This window comes from Chelon labrosus, assembly GCF_963514085.1.
Source record: "Chelon labrosus genome assembly, chromosome: 3".
Classification (NCBI taxonomy): domain Eukaryota; kingdom Metazoa; phylum Chordata; class Actinopteri; order Mugiliformes; family Mugilidae; genus Chelon; species Chelon labrosus.
In genome coordinates, this window is record NC_140339.1 from 1,297,362 (window position 1) to 1,314,354 (window position 16,993).

General features: G+C 40.6%; 1 protein-coding gene across 10 annotated transcripts; it reads right to left on the reverse strand.

The window, feature by feature from the left end:
- Positions 1–444: 444 nt before the first annotated feature.
- Positions 445–16,823, reverse strand: LOC311485572 (protein NLRC3-like). 10 transcript variants are annotated; one of them, XM_084541077.1, is made up of 10 exons: positions 15,799–15,859; positions 14,538–14,586; positions 13,973–14,067; positions 13,775–13,885; positions 8,494–8,572; positions 8,122–8,350; positions 6,090–7,917; positions 4,544–4,717; positions 3,391–3,564; positions 445–2,581 (listed from the first exon to the last, which is right to left on the reverse strand). In XM_084541077.1, exons 3-10 carry the CDS (start codon positions 14,062–14,064, stop codon positions 2,560–2,562), a joined length of 2,709 nt encoding a protein of 902 aa, XP_084397203.1. In that variant the 5' UTR covers positions 14,065–14,067; positions 14,538–14,586; positions 15,799–15,859; the 3' UTR covers positions 445–2,559. The 10 variants fall into 10 exon arrangements, 9 of the variants coding, with proteins under 9 accessions (XP_084397203.1, XP_084397206.1, XP_084397205.1 ...); XM_084541080.1 differs by having other exon boundaries at positions 13,973–14,070; positions 15,799–15,832; XM_084541079.1 differs by having other exon boundaries at positions 13,973–14,079; positions 15,799–15,831.
- Between the last annotated feature and the right edge of the window lie 170 nt (positions 16,824–16,993).

Genomic DNA, 16,993 nt, shown 5'->3' on the forward strand with positions numbered 1-16,993 from the left:
CGCACCAGTCTCACTGTTCTGGAGCTTTACTAACTCAGAATGTCTGGCTATTTCCGCAGCTTTTTTCAATGTGAGATCACTGGTCATTTGCAGTTTGAGTGAAAGATCTTTGTCTCTGATTCCTATGACGAGCCTGTCACGTATCTCCTCTTCTTTCTCATGAAAGTCACAGTGAGCAGCGAGATCGTACAGGTGCCGTATGTATTGTTCAATCGACTCGTCTGCCGCTTGGGTCCGCGAGTGGAAACGCGCTCTCTCAAAAATCACGTTTCGCTTCGGCACGAAGTGCTCCTCAAAAAGGCACAATACATAGTCAAAATCTTCATCACCTTCATCCTCCGTCAGGTTAAACGACTTGTACACTTGTTCTGCTTCTGGGCCCATGGAGTATATCAGGCACTCACTTGGATGTCGGCCGACTCATTATCTAGCTTAGTGGCTACTCGATACCTCAGAAACCGTTGCTTCCAGTTCGGCCAGTCCTCCGGCTTGGCAAAATCAAACTGCTCCGGCGCCGGGAATTTCGCCATCACCAGCTGCTAATCCGCAACAAAGTGCTGCAGAGAAAACTTCGTTCACTTCTGACACCATGTGATATGTGGGTTTTGCATTTATCAATGACGGACGGAGGCTCGTCTGCTTAGCATCAACTCAGTACTTTTATTTTATATCGAAGAAGAACTGCATGAGTAACAGTAAACATTCTCGTAGCGCCCTCTACTGGCTACTCTGGGAGCCAGCTCATATAAACACGAGGCTGACTTACGCCACACCATGCTGTCAGTTGAGAGTCAGTTGGCTAGAAAGCTGGACTTCAAAGACCTGATAAGTGATTTTGCACGTGAGAAGGCTCGGCATTGGGCTTTTGGTGAGAAAAGTTGAGCAAGGACCAGTGATTGAAAGGTTGCAAAAGGAAGCTGGACTCAGTCGGCAACGTTATATATTTGCCATTCTTTCATATATGATTTCTCATCATTTAAGTAGAACTTCTACTTAAATGATGAGAAATTATATATGGCCATTTTGTATTTTGATGGTGTTTTTGTTTTTGCTGAGGTTTTTTTCTCTCCACTGATTATAATTGCTATTTTTTTCATGGAAGAGTTTATTTCCAATTTAAGAATCAGTGTTGCAGCAAATAAATGAATCAAAATGAATTCCATTGTATTCAGAGTGCTCAGTTCTTCCCCTACTGTACATGTCAACTGTCATGTTGTTCTTCTTTCACAAATATGGTAATGATAGTCAAAAATACCATTAAAATGCATAACTGTATGTAACATAGCATCAAAACATGTCGCCGCTGTGTTGGGGGGCCCTGTAAAGATTCTTTTCATGGGGCCTAAAATCCCTAGCGGCGCCCCTGCTCCCGGGGTCATCATAAGTTCAGGGTCATCAATCATCCAGAGTGACAGAGGGTATATCCCTTTATTTTTTGATTGTGTCAAAACATTATGACCACCTCCCTAAGGTCTCCCTTGTAGGTCCCCCTTGTGCTTTCATGACAGTTGGTCATAATGATGTGGCTGATCGGTGTATGGTACTTCACCTTCATGATGCTATCTGCATTATGTCTGCCACAATACAATGTTCCTAACTGAATTAAAGTGATTTCTTAACAGATTCAAATGTCCCCTTCAAATATGCATTAATTTCTTCCATATCAGTGAAATGTACCATCCTCTCTCAGCATGCTTGGCAGCCAATGCAATAACAAACAGCTGCCCCCCATGCAGACCTTCATCTCCACTTTGATCAGCCCAGAACTTAGCTTTAAGTTTACAGTATTGGAGAAGTGGGAACGGCTTTCCTCTCTTAACATTTCTTTTTACTCTTACTGCTCCTTAAGGTCTATATTCACAAACACTTCACAGTTAAACTTCTTTATTACCAGTCATTTCATTTGCTGCTATGCATATAATACTACCCCCTTCACTTTGAGCCAGTAGTACTAATATATCTATAAGTATATTCTTTATGTACTTTTATACTTTAAACTGCTAATTGTGCTCACTCATGATTTATCTCATATAAAGACACAAGACACACAAAACATCACTAACCTATGCACACATTTACTTTAACACTGGTGTGACTTTAAGCTACATAAACTGCACAGAGCTTAAACACCTCTGCCATGGTACTAGTGCTTGGTGGTAATTTAAGTTACTTCACTTTAAACTCTTCTACCTGCTGCTCTAATCAAATAAAATAAATGTGTGGATGAAACAGAATTAAAAACAACTGGACTCTACTGTTTCTACAGAGACAAGAGAAGACAGACATTAGAATCTAGTCTGAACAAACATCTACACAACAACAGGAAGGACTGTTGATGCTGGCAGGTTGACATGTGTCTGAATCATTCATGAGGGACTGGACTTGATTTGTTGGAGCTCTGTGAAGAGTTGAAGTGCAGCTCTGTTGATGGTCTTAAATGGAGACCATGTGGATGAAGCTCTCCTCTCCACCTCCCAGTAACATGGTCCAGTCAGAGTCTGCTTCAACCTCTGGATCATCAGGACACAGCTCATCCTCTCACAACACACACCGTCCTGTTTACAACAACATGGTCTTCCACCTGTAGAGAGGAGGAGAAAGAAGAGAGGAGGTGAAGGAGTGTTTCCAGAGTCTCCCTTCATCATCACATCCAGTAGAAAGAGCAGCAGGGACTTCAGTCCTGTTCAGAGCAGCAGTGGAGCAGCTGTGGAGCTCAGCCAGCTTCCTTTCAGCTTCATGTTAACGTGTTGGAGTGAACACACACAGACCTGCAGAGACTTTTAGCATCAAGTCTGTTTCCTCTGCAGATTTGACTAATAAACTGCTGAGAGTCCTGAACGCTTCATTACTGCACCAAGACTTTAGTGATGGATTTACTGCTGCTCCATTTAAACAAAGATCAGCTGACTAATAAACATGGAGGCTGTCATTGAAGAGATCTGATCAAACTAATGACACATGTGATGACTCTGCTCATGGTTACTAAATGTAATGCTGGTTCTGTGATGTGCAGGCTTCTGTCAGACTGATCTCAGAGCTGTGATCAGTTGTTGATCAGATCTGATGAATGACCACCACTGTCTCTATACATCTTGGAAGGCTGTCAGCTGGAATCCAGCTTTATTTCCTGGACACATCAACACAACAACAACAGTCGTCTTCACATCAACTCAAACACATGATCACAACAAGCTTCTGGCTCATCTGATTGGCTGACTGTCGTCTCTCTCTCTCTGTCTTTCTGTCCAATCCTGAAGCCTGTCTCCATTCTCCTCTCACAGCTTCACTGAGAAGCTGCAGGTTTACAGGAAACACTGGATCTTTGATACTAACTGTGTTTAGGACAATACTGATGAAAGCAGCATGGACTGACTGGAACCCTCTACTCACTCCAGAGTCTCCAGTTTATAGTCTGGACTCTTCACAAGATCAAGAAGCTGCTTCACATCTGAATCCTTCAGGTTGTTGAGTCTCAGGTCCAGATGTTTCAGATGGGAGGGGTTGGACTTCAGAGCTGAGACCAGAGAATCACAGCTGATCTTTGACAACATGCAGTTCACCAATCTGAATAAAGAATAAAAGATGAAATGATTGATGATCAATCAGATGTGAGGTCTGAAATGTGTCCTGATCAATGAGCTGTTCTCTAAAATGAGTAGAGTGACTTTGTCCTTGTGTTATTGTGGATCTTCATCATGTCAGCCTTCTACAGACATCATCCAAACGTCAGCACAACATTCAGACAACTATTCATGTCAACACAGATCAATAAGATGCTGCTGACCTCATTACAGGATCAATATCTCCTCCTCACACATGTTGGACTACAAACTGTTGATTAGTTCTTTGATTCCAGGACCTTCTTCTTCCTGGATTTGGTGTCTCAGGAGGTTTGTGTCATTCAAATGTTAAAGGACAAGTTGACATGTTCAAGTGTGTCTTCCAACAACAGTCACATGTCATATGGACATTACAGAGTTCTTCAGATTCCTGCTGTCCACACTGACTGTGAAGTGGTCTCTTCCTAACACAACTCCACTGTTCAGCTGACACTAATATGAAGCTTCAGCAGTCTGACTGACACTAATCAAAGTTCCTCTTTGAGTTCCTGTCCCTCCACTGCAGCTCAGCAGGAAACACTGTGGAAACACAAAGATACTGACTGGATGTGCTGAAGAACAAGATGAGTTGAAGATCAACTTTACAATCATTCATCCACACAACAACACTGTGGACGTTGTCCTCCATCTTGTCTCATGGAGTCAGACTAGAAGGGGATGTCTCCACAGACAGTATGGACAGAAAGAATGATTAGTGACACCAAGAACTCTGTTAATGTACATGTGAACACTGGACTTGATCTGGTTTGTGATCAGACCCACCACCGATGACTGAGGAGATACCTGCTGATGTTCAGGAACATGATGCTCCTTCATTTAAACTCTTTGAGCTCCTTTTCTATCTGACAGTCCTGACAAGAGAACTCATCTAAACTGGATCTCCATTCTTCAGAAGCCTGAGAAGAAAATAAATGAAAACTGACCTCAGAGTCTCCAGTTTACAGTTTGGACTCTCCAGTCCAGCAGACAGATGCTTCACTCCTGAATCCTCCAGGTCGTTGAAACTCAGGTCCAGATGTTTCAAATGGGAGGGGTTGGACTTCAGAGCTGAGACCACGACTTCATAGTGACTCTCTGAGAGCCCACAGCGAACAAGTCTGTCATGAGACAAATAAATAAAATGTGTTATAATGGAAGAAGACATTTCTATGAAGGTGATGTGTTTGATGAGTGGACAGTTGGACACATCCTGTTGGACATGTTGTCTCCACATCAGTGGTTCAGCTCATCTTCTCTGACTGTGTTTGACAGGAAACAATCATTCTCATCATCTCTCTCAGACCTCTCAGACAGTTTTTGAGGTACACCGATAAAAAATATATAAAAACGTAGGGATTTTTGTTTCCTTTCAGATGGTGTTGGTTTGATTCGTGTGGGACGTACGGTTTGGACGGTAGGTTCCTCCAAGCGAGGAGTGCGCCGACCAGTTTTCGAATTTTTCCCCATGTGTGTGTATGTGGAATTTGAGACCCGTTTTTCGTCCAAAATAAATTTCCCTCCTCGCCTTTCTCAATCGACTGAGGCCACAATTTTCACAGTACGTGCGTGGAAATACACAAAATCGTAGAGGACAAGCGGCTGACGCTCACGATGTGTTGGTTTTCCCGATAGGACTTGTAGTTTTTGATTTCTGAGCATTAGTTGGGACCCCTAATCCTAGGGTCCAGTTGTTTTGGACCTCCCTCTCACTCAGGCAGAGGTGAGAGGCAGAAGGAGACTTCAGCAGCAGCTGGCCCTGGTAGCCATGACAACCGGACCCTAACGAGCTGACACACGCAGCAGAAGAGGAGCACATTCACACAGACACAGAGTGCCAAAACATTATGACCCCTCAACCCATTACACCAGGACCCATCACCATGACCACCAAGCTAACCCATAGCGGGGCTAGCCGCGAGCTAACCCATAGCGGGGCTAGCCGCGAGCTAACCCATAGCGGGGCAAAGCGCTGCAGCCCAACACGGAGGATAACGGGAGCTTGTCACAGTCATCACCACGCACACTTTAAACTGGACGGCAGCATCATCGGCACAGTCAAACTTTCAGCAGGAATTTTCTATTTTATTTTATTATTTATCTTTTATTCTCTACACTTTCTGATATTTGATTTATTTATTTATTTGTTCTTTTTGCTGCTCTTTTGTATGCTGTTGTAAACTGCAATTTCCCCATAGCGGGACACATAAAGGTTTTCTTCATTTTAATTTTAATTTGAATGAAAAGGCCTCAGAGGCTGCTTCAGCTAAACTAACTTACTGATGGAGAGAATAATAAGACTGAGAAATAGAAAGAACAGAGTCAATAACTAGAAGAACAGCTTTAAACAGCTGGAGAACATCTGGGACTAAATACAACTGACTGTGATGTTTGCAGTCAACAAGTGGAACACTGTTTGAAGAAGAATGAGAACGTCTGAAGAACTAAACTACTAATCTCCACTGATTGATTCTGTTAATGATCAGGACTCACCGAGCCTTTCTGCAGTTCCTCACAGCTGGGATCAGTCTCCGTCGTCCCTCATCTGATGTGTTGTACTGATCCAGGTCCAACTCATCCAGAACCTCCTCTGACATCTGCAGCATGTAGGCCAGAGCTGAGCAGTGGATCTCAGAGAGTTCCTTCTCTGATCTGTTCTCTGACTTCAGGAACTCTTGGATCTCCTGATGAACTGAGAGCTCGTTCATCTCCATCAGACAGTGGAAGATGTTGATGCTTCTGTCAGGAGAGATTTTACCAGTGTTCATCTTCTTCAGGTTGTTGATGGTTCTCTGGATGATTTCTGGACTGTTCTCTGTCTGACCCAGCAGACCTCTAAAGAGTCTCCAGTAGGACCCTGTCTGACCCAGCAGACCTCTAAAGAGTCTCTGGTTGGACTCCAGAGAGAGGCCATGAAGGAAGCGAACTAACAGGTCCAGGTGACCATTTTTACTCTCCAGGGATTTAATCATGACTCTGTTCAGAAATTCATCCAGAGGTGAGTTATTGTAGTTTCTTCCCAGGAAGTCCTCCAGCACCTCTGTCTTCCTGTTGGTGTAACAGTGGATCATGTAGACTGCAGCCAGAAACTCCTGAACGCTCAGATGGACGAAGCAGAACACCTTGTCCTGGTACAGTCCTCTCTCCTCTTTAAAGATCTGTGTGAACACTCCTGAGTACACTGAGGCTGCTCTGATATGGATGCCACACTCTGTCAGGTCTGATTCATAGAAGATCAGGTTTCCTTTCAGCAGCTGATCAAAAGCCAGTTTTCCCAGAGACTCAATCATCTTCCTGCTCTCTGGACTCCAGTGTGGATCTGTCTCAGCTCCTCCATCATACTTGACCTTCTTGACTTTGGTCTGAACCACCAGGAAGTGGATGTACATCTCAGTCAGGGTCTTGGGCAGCTCTCCTCCCTCTCTGGTTTCCAACACATCCTCCAGAACTGTAGCAGTGATCCAGCAGAAGACTGGGATGTGACACATGATGTGGAGGCTTCGTGATGTCTTGATGTGGGAGATGATCCTGCTGGCCTGCTCCTCATCTCTGAATCTCTTCCTGAAGTACTCCTCCTTCTGGAGGTCTGTGAACCCTCTGACCTCTGTCACCATGTCAACACACTCAGGAGGGATCTGATTGGCTGCTGCAGGTCGTGTGGTTATCCAGAGGTGAGCAGAGGGAAGCAGTTTCCCCCTGATGAGGTTTGTCAGCAGCACATCCACTGAGGTGGACTCTGTAACATCAGTCAGGATCTCAGTCTTGTGGAAGTCCAGAGGAAGTCGACACTCATCCAGACCGTCAAAGATGAACACAACCTGGAACTCTTCAAAGCTGCAGATTCCTGCTTCTTTGGTTTCAGTAAAGAAGTGATGAACAAGTTCCACCAAGCTGAACTTTCTCTCTTTCAACACATTCAGCTCTCTGAAAGTCAATGGAAATATGAAGAGGATGTCCTGGTTGGCTTTGTCTTCAGCCCAGTCCAGAGTGAACTTCTGTGTCAAGACTGTTTTCCCAATGCCAGCCACTCCCTTTGTCATCACTCTTCTGATTGGTCCATGTCTTCCAGGTGAGGCTTTAAAGAGGTCTTCTTGTCTGATGCTTGTTTCTGGTCTGTGTGGTTTCCTGGATGCTGTTTCAATCTGTCTGACCTCATGTTCATCATTGACCTCTGCAGTCCCTCCCTCTGTGATGTAGAGCTCTGTGTAGATCTCATTCAGAAGGCTTGACTTTCCTGCTTTAGCAATCCCCTCAAACACACACTGGAACTTCTCCTTCAGAGCAGATTTAACTTTACGTCCACAAACTGCAGCTTCAAGTCCTGAATGAAGAAATGAGAAAGAAAATATGGAGACAGAAAATCTGAGGATCTAAACATTACAGTGTGTCTTTAGTTTTTCTTCATCCATCAGTTTGATTCATTAATAAGTAGAGGACCAGATGTTTGCATCATATTAACAGTTAGGAAACATAACCTTCCTCCATTTCCTCTTTCCATCAAGTTAAAGCTGTTAAATCCTCTTACTGCTCTGCAGACAGTCAGCCAGCTCCTCCTGCTTCATTCTCCTCAGGAAGTTCATTGTGATCTTCACAAATAAATCTCTGCTGCTCCTCCTCTGCTCTTCATCCTCACCCTCCAACACCTCCTCATCCTCCCTCTGACTCTCTGAGCATTCTGGGTAATCTGGACTCAGAACCTTCTGGATCTTCTTCAGCTCGTTCTTCACAAAACTGATGATGTTCTCCTCCAGCAGCTGGAACAGAAGGAGAACCTGAACATTTAATTTAAACCTGGAGGAACTCATGATTCATCAGTCAGTCTGAAGGCAGACAGCATGATCTAATGATGATTCAGCCTTTCATCTCTTGTGAGAAGTCAGTTTGTACATGAACAGACCGTAAATATGGAGTCCAGGTCTGGTTGATGTTTCTGTGTAGACTGACCACCAGGAACCTCTGAGCTCTGCTCCAGAACCCTGTGGAGAAAACATCATAGAACATGATTCTGATTCCCCTCTAGGCCCTCTTATCATCAGGGCCTAATAAGGGTCGAGATGATGACCTCACTATTGGAAGTATTTTTTTCATATGTTACTGTGTTTGTGTTGTTCCTCGTTAAGAGGCATGTTTTGCTGCCGTTCCATGCAGCTTTTGGGGTGCTGCCTGTGATACATTCAGTGATACAGGTAATGGTGAATATCTGTGTGGGTGCGAGAGGGTTTTCCTTTTTTATTTCTTCTCAATACTGGACACTAAATGCAAGCAATTAAAATAGCAACTTATAATGTGAATGGCCTAGTCAACCCTATTAAAAGAAGTAAGATTTTGACAAAACTAAAAAGAGACAAAGTTGAGGTGGCGTTTTTGCAAGAAACCCATCTTTCAGACACGGAGCACGCTAAATTAAAAAGAATGGGCTTTAAGTATCAGTTCTCATCATCATATGCAAATGGGCATAGGAGAGGGGTGGCAATATTAATTTCCAGTAAAATTTGTTTTGAGTCCCTTTTTGAAAAGAAGGACACAGAAGGAAGATATATATTCTTGAGAGGGAACTTAAATGGCTCATTGATAACCTTACTAAATATATATGCTCCCCCTAATTCTGATTGGAATTTCTTTAGTCAAATATTTGAATTAATTATAGCAGAATCTCAAGGTGTGTTGATTTGTGGGGGGGATCTCAATATTAGATTATGCCCTAAACTTGATTCATCAAAAATTAAGGTAGCTCAGCCCAGTCACCTTAACAAAAGGATCAATTCGGCAATAAAGGATATTGGTTTGGTAGATGTGTGGAGAGAATTAAATCCCTTAAAGAGAGACTATACATATTTTTCCAACCCACACTTGTTGTATTCAAGGATTGACTACTTTTTAACCTTTGGTAAAGATTTACACAGGGTTGGTGATTGCAGCATAGGGATTATGGACCTTTCGGACCATAGCCCCCTGTATTTAAAATTAAATCTCGAACAATCTCAGAGAAACACCTTATGGAGATTAAACATACATATATTGAATCAGATGAAGGACCAAATTAAGAAGGATATTACCGACTTTTTGGAACAGAACGACAATGGCGAGGTTACACCTCCGATATTGTGGGACGCATGTAAAGCAGTGCTCAGGGGTAAGATAATTGGATACAGTTCCCACTTAAAAAAAGATAGGCTAAAAGAGCTGAACCAGCTCCAAACAGAATTGGAACAGTTAGAACAAAAACATAAAGACACAAATGACAAGAAAATTAAAGAAGCACTTAGGAAGAAAAAGAATGAAATAGACGAGATTTATACTAGAGATATACAAAGAAAGTTAATATTTACAAAACAGAAGTATTATGAAGGAGGTGGGAAAGCCAGTAAATTGTTGGCTTATAAATTGAAAAAACAACAGGCAGAGAATTCGATCCATAAAATTAAAAACCCGACGACTAATTTAATACACTATAAATTGGAAGAGATACAGAATAGCTTTGAAACATATTTTCAAAAATTATACTCTCAACCCCATGTTGATAGAGGGAAAATGGAAGAATTTTTTGAGAAAATTAATCTTCCTAAATTGACGGATGAGCAGAGTAACCAACTTGCAGAAGGAATTACAGAGAAAGAAATAAGAGCAGCCATAGCCCATCTCAAATCAGGGAAAACCCCTGGCCCTGACGGGTTTCCCTCAGAGTGGTATAGGGTGATGGGAGACTCATTGATCCCTATGTTGCAGTCCACCTTCAATTGGGTCCTTAAAAGGAATATAATACCCCCCTCATGGAGGGAAGCAGTAATTTCACTTATTCCAAAAGAGGGGAAGGATAGACATGAATGCGGTAATTATAGACCGGTTAGCGTGTTAAATCAGGATTACAAGATCTTTACACATATACTGGCCAAACGTATAGAGGGATTGTTACCACAAATCATTAGCCTTGACCAGACAGGTTTCATTCGCCACAGACAAACCCAAGATAATATCAGACGGACTCTACATGTAATAAGTCATATAATAGAACATGATTTAGAAGCAGTATTAGTAGGACTAGATGCAGAAAAGGCGTTTGATTGTGTAAATTGGTCTTTTTTGTTTAGAGTCCTAGATGAGTTTGGTTTTCACAACTCTTTTATTAAGACAATAGAAGCTCTCTATGATAACCCGAGGGCCAGACTTAAAATTAATGGTGTAGTTTCGAACCCTTTTTCACTGGAACGTGGAACAAGGCAGGGTTGTCCAATTAGCCCCCTTTTATTCGCGCTCTTTATCGAACCCCTGAGTAAATGGATTATTCAAAATAAGAACATTGAAGGAATACATATGAAAGGAGGAGAACAAAAGATTTCATTGTTTGCAGATGACATACTGTTACAGTTATCCAGTCCAGAACAATCTCTAATACATTTGTTTTCACTTTTAGATCAATATGGATCCTTTTCTGGATATAAGTTAAATGTTTCAAAAACACAAATTCTCAGTTTCAATTACAGTCCCTCAGAAAATGTGAAAAAAAGATATAATTTGAGATGGGGAGCTGAATCCATGAGGTATCTGGGGGTGAATATACCAGTAGATTTGTCAAAACTGTTCTCACTGAATGTTCTTCCCCTGAACAACAAAATCAGAGAAGACATCAGAAGATGGGATTTAATACCATTTCTTAATTTTGGTTCCCGTATTGAATCTGTTAAAATGGTTATCCTGCCGAGGTTATTGTATATCTTTCAGTCCCTTCCATTAGACATACCTGATCAACAGTTCCAGGAGTGGGATAAACTCATCTCCAGGTACATTTGGCAAGGGCGCCGACCAAGAATCAAATATCAGAATTTACAGTTAGCAAAAAATAAAGGGGGGGTTGCGCTCCCATGTTTAAAAAATTATTATATTGCAGCTCAGTTGAGACCGTTAGTGTGTTGGTGCAATCCAGAATATACTGCTAGATGGAAGGAGCTAGAGGGGGCCATAACAGCAGAGTTCCCAATTCAAGCGGCAATAGGAGATAAGGGTTTGATGGAAAAGTTAACTGATATAGGAAACCCCTGGATTGCTTTACCACTTAAGCTGTGGAATAAGGTAGTAATTAAAAAGAAGTTGAAAGAGGCGATAAAAATACTGAGATGGTGTGCATTTGATCCAGATTTCATGCCTAAAAATTTGGATGCAAGATTCAAGGCCTGGAAAATTCATGGACTTACAGCATATTGTACCTTTTTGTTTAAGGGGTCAGTGAACAGTTTTCAAAACCTTCAGAGACAATTTGGTCTAAATAATGATGACTTCTTTAGATTCTTACAGCTTCGTCACCATGTTGAACAAATAAGGAAAAAGATTATACAAGAGCAATGGGATAACACTCTACTAAAAGTATTTATGGATGCATATGTTTCAGGCCCAGGCCAAAAAACCATCTCAAGACTCTATAAGGGTTTACAACAAATGAAGGGTAGCTCATTGCATGTAAAACAGAAATGGGAGAGGGAAGGAAATCTAGTCTTAAACGAAGAAGATTGGGAATATTTATGTGAGATACAATGGAAAACTTCAAATTCAACACTATGGAGAGAGTTTTGTTGGAAAACCCTTATTAGATTTTTTATCACTCCAGCTCAAAAAAGACACTATTCCAATTCATCTATATGTTGGAGACAATGTGGATGCCTCGAGGCAAACCATTTTCACATATTTTGGTCTTGTTCAATATTGTTACCTTTCTGGTACGAGGTCTACAACATTTTGCAAAAAGTATTCTGGACAGACATTACTTTTGAGTTTGTATCATTATATTTAGGAGTTTTACCATCAGAGAATGTCTCCTCTAATGACAAATACTTGTTTCAGATTTTAAGTGCCGCTTCTAGGAAAGCCATAACAAGGAGGTGGCTAAAACTAGAGAAACCCACAGTGGACGAGTGGTTTGACATCATTTATAACATTTTTAAAATGGAAAGAATTACTTTTGCTATAAGGCTAAAACAGGATCTATTTTTGAAAAGATGGGAAAGATGGATTAGATATGTCACTCCGATTCGTCCATCGTTTGTCTAGTACCAGGTTTCATATCCATTTCCTTTAGTCATCTATGTTTTTCTGTGTCAACCCATACGCATCAGTATTTTAATTTTTTTTTATTTTATTTTTTTCCCTCTAATATAACAGATGTGCACCCCAGCATTCTTGTTCAAAGCCTAAGGAGTTACGTTCTAAATGTTTGTATTTTGTTATTTTCATCTTTTGTGTGATTGAGGGAGGACCAATCATCCATATCTGTGTATTGTCAATGCAATCGTGGATGTATTACTGAGCTATTCAGATGTAATTTACAGATGAAAGGATGAGATTGGTAATGTGAGATGTAAATGAACATGTGAACCATGAAAATCACAATAAAAAAAGAATTGAAAAAAAAAAAAAAGAACATGATTCTGTACATGCCTTATTGAAAGTGATGAGTCAGGTAACTATGTCACCATGTGGGTCTAATTTCAAATCAACGCTGAATTATCTAGTATACCTGGTCATGTTCATACTGATTCAGCAGCCTTCAGTAATAAATTCTTACATTAACCAACTTATAAAGGGTAAACACATTCCCAGCATTTATTTTCTGCAGTAGATATTTTTGTCCAGTGGCAGCAGAATTGGTCTATAAAGATGGAGACAGTGTCAGCGCTTGAGATAAAGAGTAGAACAAGGAAGGTGTAGCAAGGTGAAGCAGAAAGGAAGTAAAACTATGTAGAGTATCTCATCTCATCTTAAGTAACAAGTAGTGACTGGTCAAAGGTTGAAGAAGATTTAATGATTGTGAATCCTCTCAGGTGAAGATCATCTGGGGCCTCATGTACAAAGAGTTTGAATCTGAAGAATCTGTTACCAGGTTTGCTTCCACAATATTTTCCTAGTGTTGTAAACCCTAATATGATGTGGTGGGTAGATAGTGATTACAAAATGGTTGAATTGGTTCTCCTCAAGCCAAAGATTAAAAAGAACAGGGTACTGAGTTTCCTAACTTAAGCACAGATAAACATAAAAACTGAACTGATCTAACAAAGTAATAAAATATACTTTGAATTCTTTTTTTACTAAGGTGGTCTCCATGTACATAGGTGCTCTAGTGTTTTCATTCCTCTACAACTCTTTGATCATTGAACTTTCTTCATAGTGTGTTATGGAAGTCATTAAAGTACCTTCTATCAGCAGGTTGTTCATCTTTAAAATTAATCATGCTACCCTTAGACCAGTCACTCTTGAAGGAGACACAGCTGTGTTCAGGAGAGTCTGGTCTCTGCTGCTGCATCCTGATACAAACAAATGAGTTGAGAGTAGAAAACAGTGAATAATGAGCTCTGACATAGAGAAGAGTTGGTCAGAGATGGTCCTCTCACCTCAGAGCTTCAGTCTGGATCTCATGTTCTCTACACAGAGTGGTTTTAGAGGGAGGGACTCCTGTCTCCTGTCTGTCCTCAGTCTGATCCATCACCTGCTGAGAGAGCTGCACTCAGTCATGACAACAAACGTTACCTCAACAAACACAGGGTTTACATTCATCTCTTTAACACGTCAGAAATACAGTAGAAAGAAGTGAAGCTGCTGAACGTTCTATCAGACTCTGTCACTGTGCTGCTTTCACTTTAGTCTGGAAGGTGATTGTGTTTCTGATAAATCTGTCATGTTTGATCCAATATGTCCAACCAGTTCTGACACTACTTTCATTGTTTAACCCCATGAACACGATGTGAACACAGTGACAATCCAACTGTAGCTGGTTCACTCTGAGAACCACTAACAGTAAAACATGCTAATCTTTTAAACCAATACTTCGAGATAAAACTCTTCTAAAATATCTGAAGGATTAAATAACGTTGTGAGAGAAAACACAGACGTTACTGTCAAGTCAAACACAATGTGACACAAAGTTCATCAGACAGATTTCTCTGCTGGGATTCTCACCTGCAGAACTTGAGGAACTTTCAGTCACGTTCCACCTTCATGTGTGGAGCTGTTGGAGAAAAGAAGACTTTCTTTCAGTCGTCCTGGAGTCTGTGTTCATTTGATCTGAAGTCACATCCTCATAAGTTCAGACTAAAAACATCAGAGTGACATCAAAAGCAGTCTGACCTGAAAGCCCACATCACAACATGGAGTTCCATCTGTCCACTAGATGGAGCTAACTGACCTTCTAAACTCTGGGACAGTATCACAGTCACATGAACACATTCTAGATCCTCCACTGATGCTGCTGTACACTACAAACACTCTTCAACTAGACTTTAATGAGAGAGACTAGAGGACAGGAGCTCAGTGCATCATGGGAAGTCTCCCAGCAGCCTGGACCTATAGCAGCACAACTAAGGGATGGTTCAGGGTCACCTGTTACAGGAACCTTCATAGTAGAGAGAATGTCTGATTATGTTACAGGCCTCAAGACGACTCACCTGTTCACACAAGATATATATATATATATATATATATATATATATATATATATATATATAGATATATATATATATATATATATATATATATGAGAGGCAGGAGTCATCAGCTGTGTTCCTCATAGCAGCTTGTTAACTGTCCTTATTAAACAGAACTCACCATTCTTCTTCATGTGATCAGTTTCTCTATTTCTTATGTCATTCTCTTAACATGCTTCATGCTTCACCACAAACTAAATGATAACTGCTCATATATTCCCACAACATCATGAAAACACAAAACATGTTTGAGTCCTTAAAGTCACATTTCTAATCAGCTAAATCCTGTTCTACTCGTGCTTTTAACACCTTTAACTTGTATTGTGTAGCTTCTACTATGCTACTGCCTGTTTGAACTTTTCAACACTTCTTTCATATAGAAACAATAATGTAAAGCACATATCAACATCCCCTTTAACCTGGATGAGTATGAGCATTCACATTCACACATTCACCCACTCTCACCCAACTCACCCAGCTAGACTTCATCCTTAACTTGGTAATCGTTGTCTCTCCCATAAAATGAAATGTAAATAAATGCCCAGGAGCCACAGAACAAACATGGACAGACCGCCATGTTCTACTGTTGTTCTCTAAGAGAGAAAGTGAAACTTGTTCCATTGTGTCTGTCACAGTTTCCAACCTAGTTCCTCCATCAACAGACTTCACTCATATATCCAAAAGAGTTTGAACAGTCCTTAGACATGATTTGTGCTCATCTGACTCACTTTACTAACCTGTTTACTGGTCATGTGACGAGACGTGTCGAGGCTTTGAAGCGTGTTCTGAACAGGCGGCAACATCCGGGTCTGAAGATTGAAGCCAATGCGGAAGCGTAATAAACTGCAGTTCATGGAGTGACCGCTAGAGGCTCCAACAGGGAGCAGATCCCCATAGACCCCCATGTTAAAATGCCCAACTTTACAGCAATATTAAACATGTTTACAGCCTGGTACAAGAAACGGTTTTAGTCTCAATGTCTTATTTCACTATTCATGACAACTGTACGGGGGGTGAAGTTTTTTCTAACGCGTTCGTTTATTTTTATTAAGGTTTAAAATTCTGCATAATTAAGGGAATGAATTAGCCTTCAGGTATTTCATTAACTGTGATGTTAACGGGAGCACATTGTTGGTTGTCACAGTTATTAAACCGACTTGTATAGAAATCAATAAGTAATATAGAAGTGTTGATGATACCTTTAAACCTAATGCCTCTGTATGAGGTTGGTAAAAATAGTTCACCTCATAAATTAGCTAACATGCATGTAATGTTAATCTTGAACTTGCTTTTGACAATATAACGAATAGCTTCAAATCATTAAGAAGTGGTGACCTGTGTGCAATATGATTTGTGTAACTTCAAATGATTAATGACACCTGAACAGGCCTTTGTTGCTACAGATGTCATACACAGGTTCTCCAGTGTTGGATCTGTCATATTTCTATTTTTTATCCTTTTTAGTTTCTTATATGTTTGTCCAGTGTTCCTGGCCTGCACCAGACAGACCATGGTATTTCTTTCTGCCACTGTTATTAACCAGTTACCTTTTTCTTCTGTAGGACACTCTGGGAGAGATAAATCTGGAACAAACAACACTAACAACAATAATGAAAACCTTTCTTATTTCACAAGACATATGAATCTGTAATTACTGTTACATCTGTTAACATATTAAAGAACACTAAACAACTTGGTAATGTGTCGTCTATAATATTGATGTTTCCCTGAATGCATTTGATCTTAACTTGTTAAACCACTGCTTGTATCACAGTAATATTTTTGTTATTAAAATAGAAAAGACTAAATATAATTGAAATTAACAGCAAATGTTGGACTTGCTGACATTCATTTTTGTTCCCTTTCTACATAAACTATAATTCTGTATTCTATCTCATGTGTTGAACATCATTGCCTGTTATTTTTTAACTT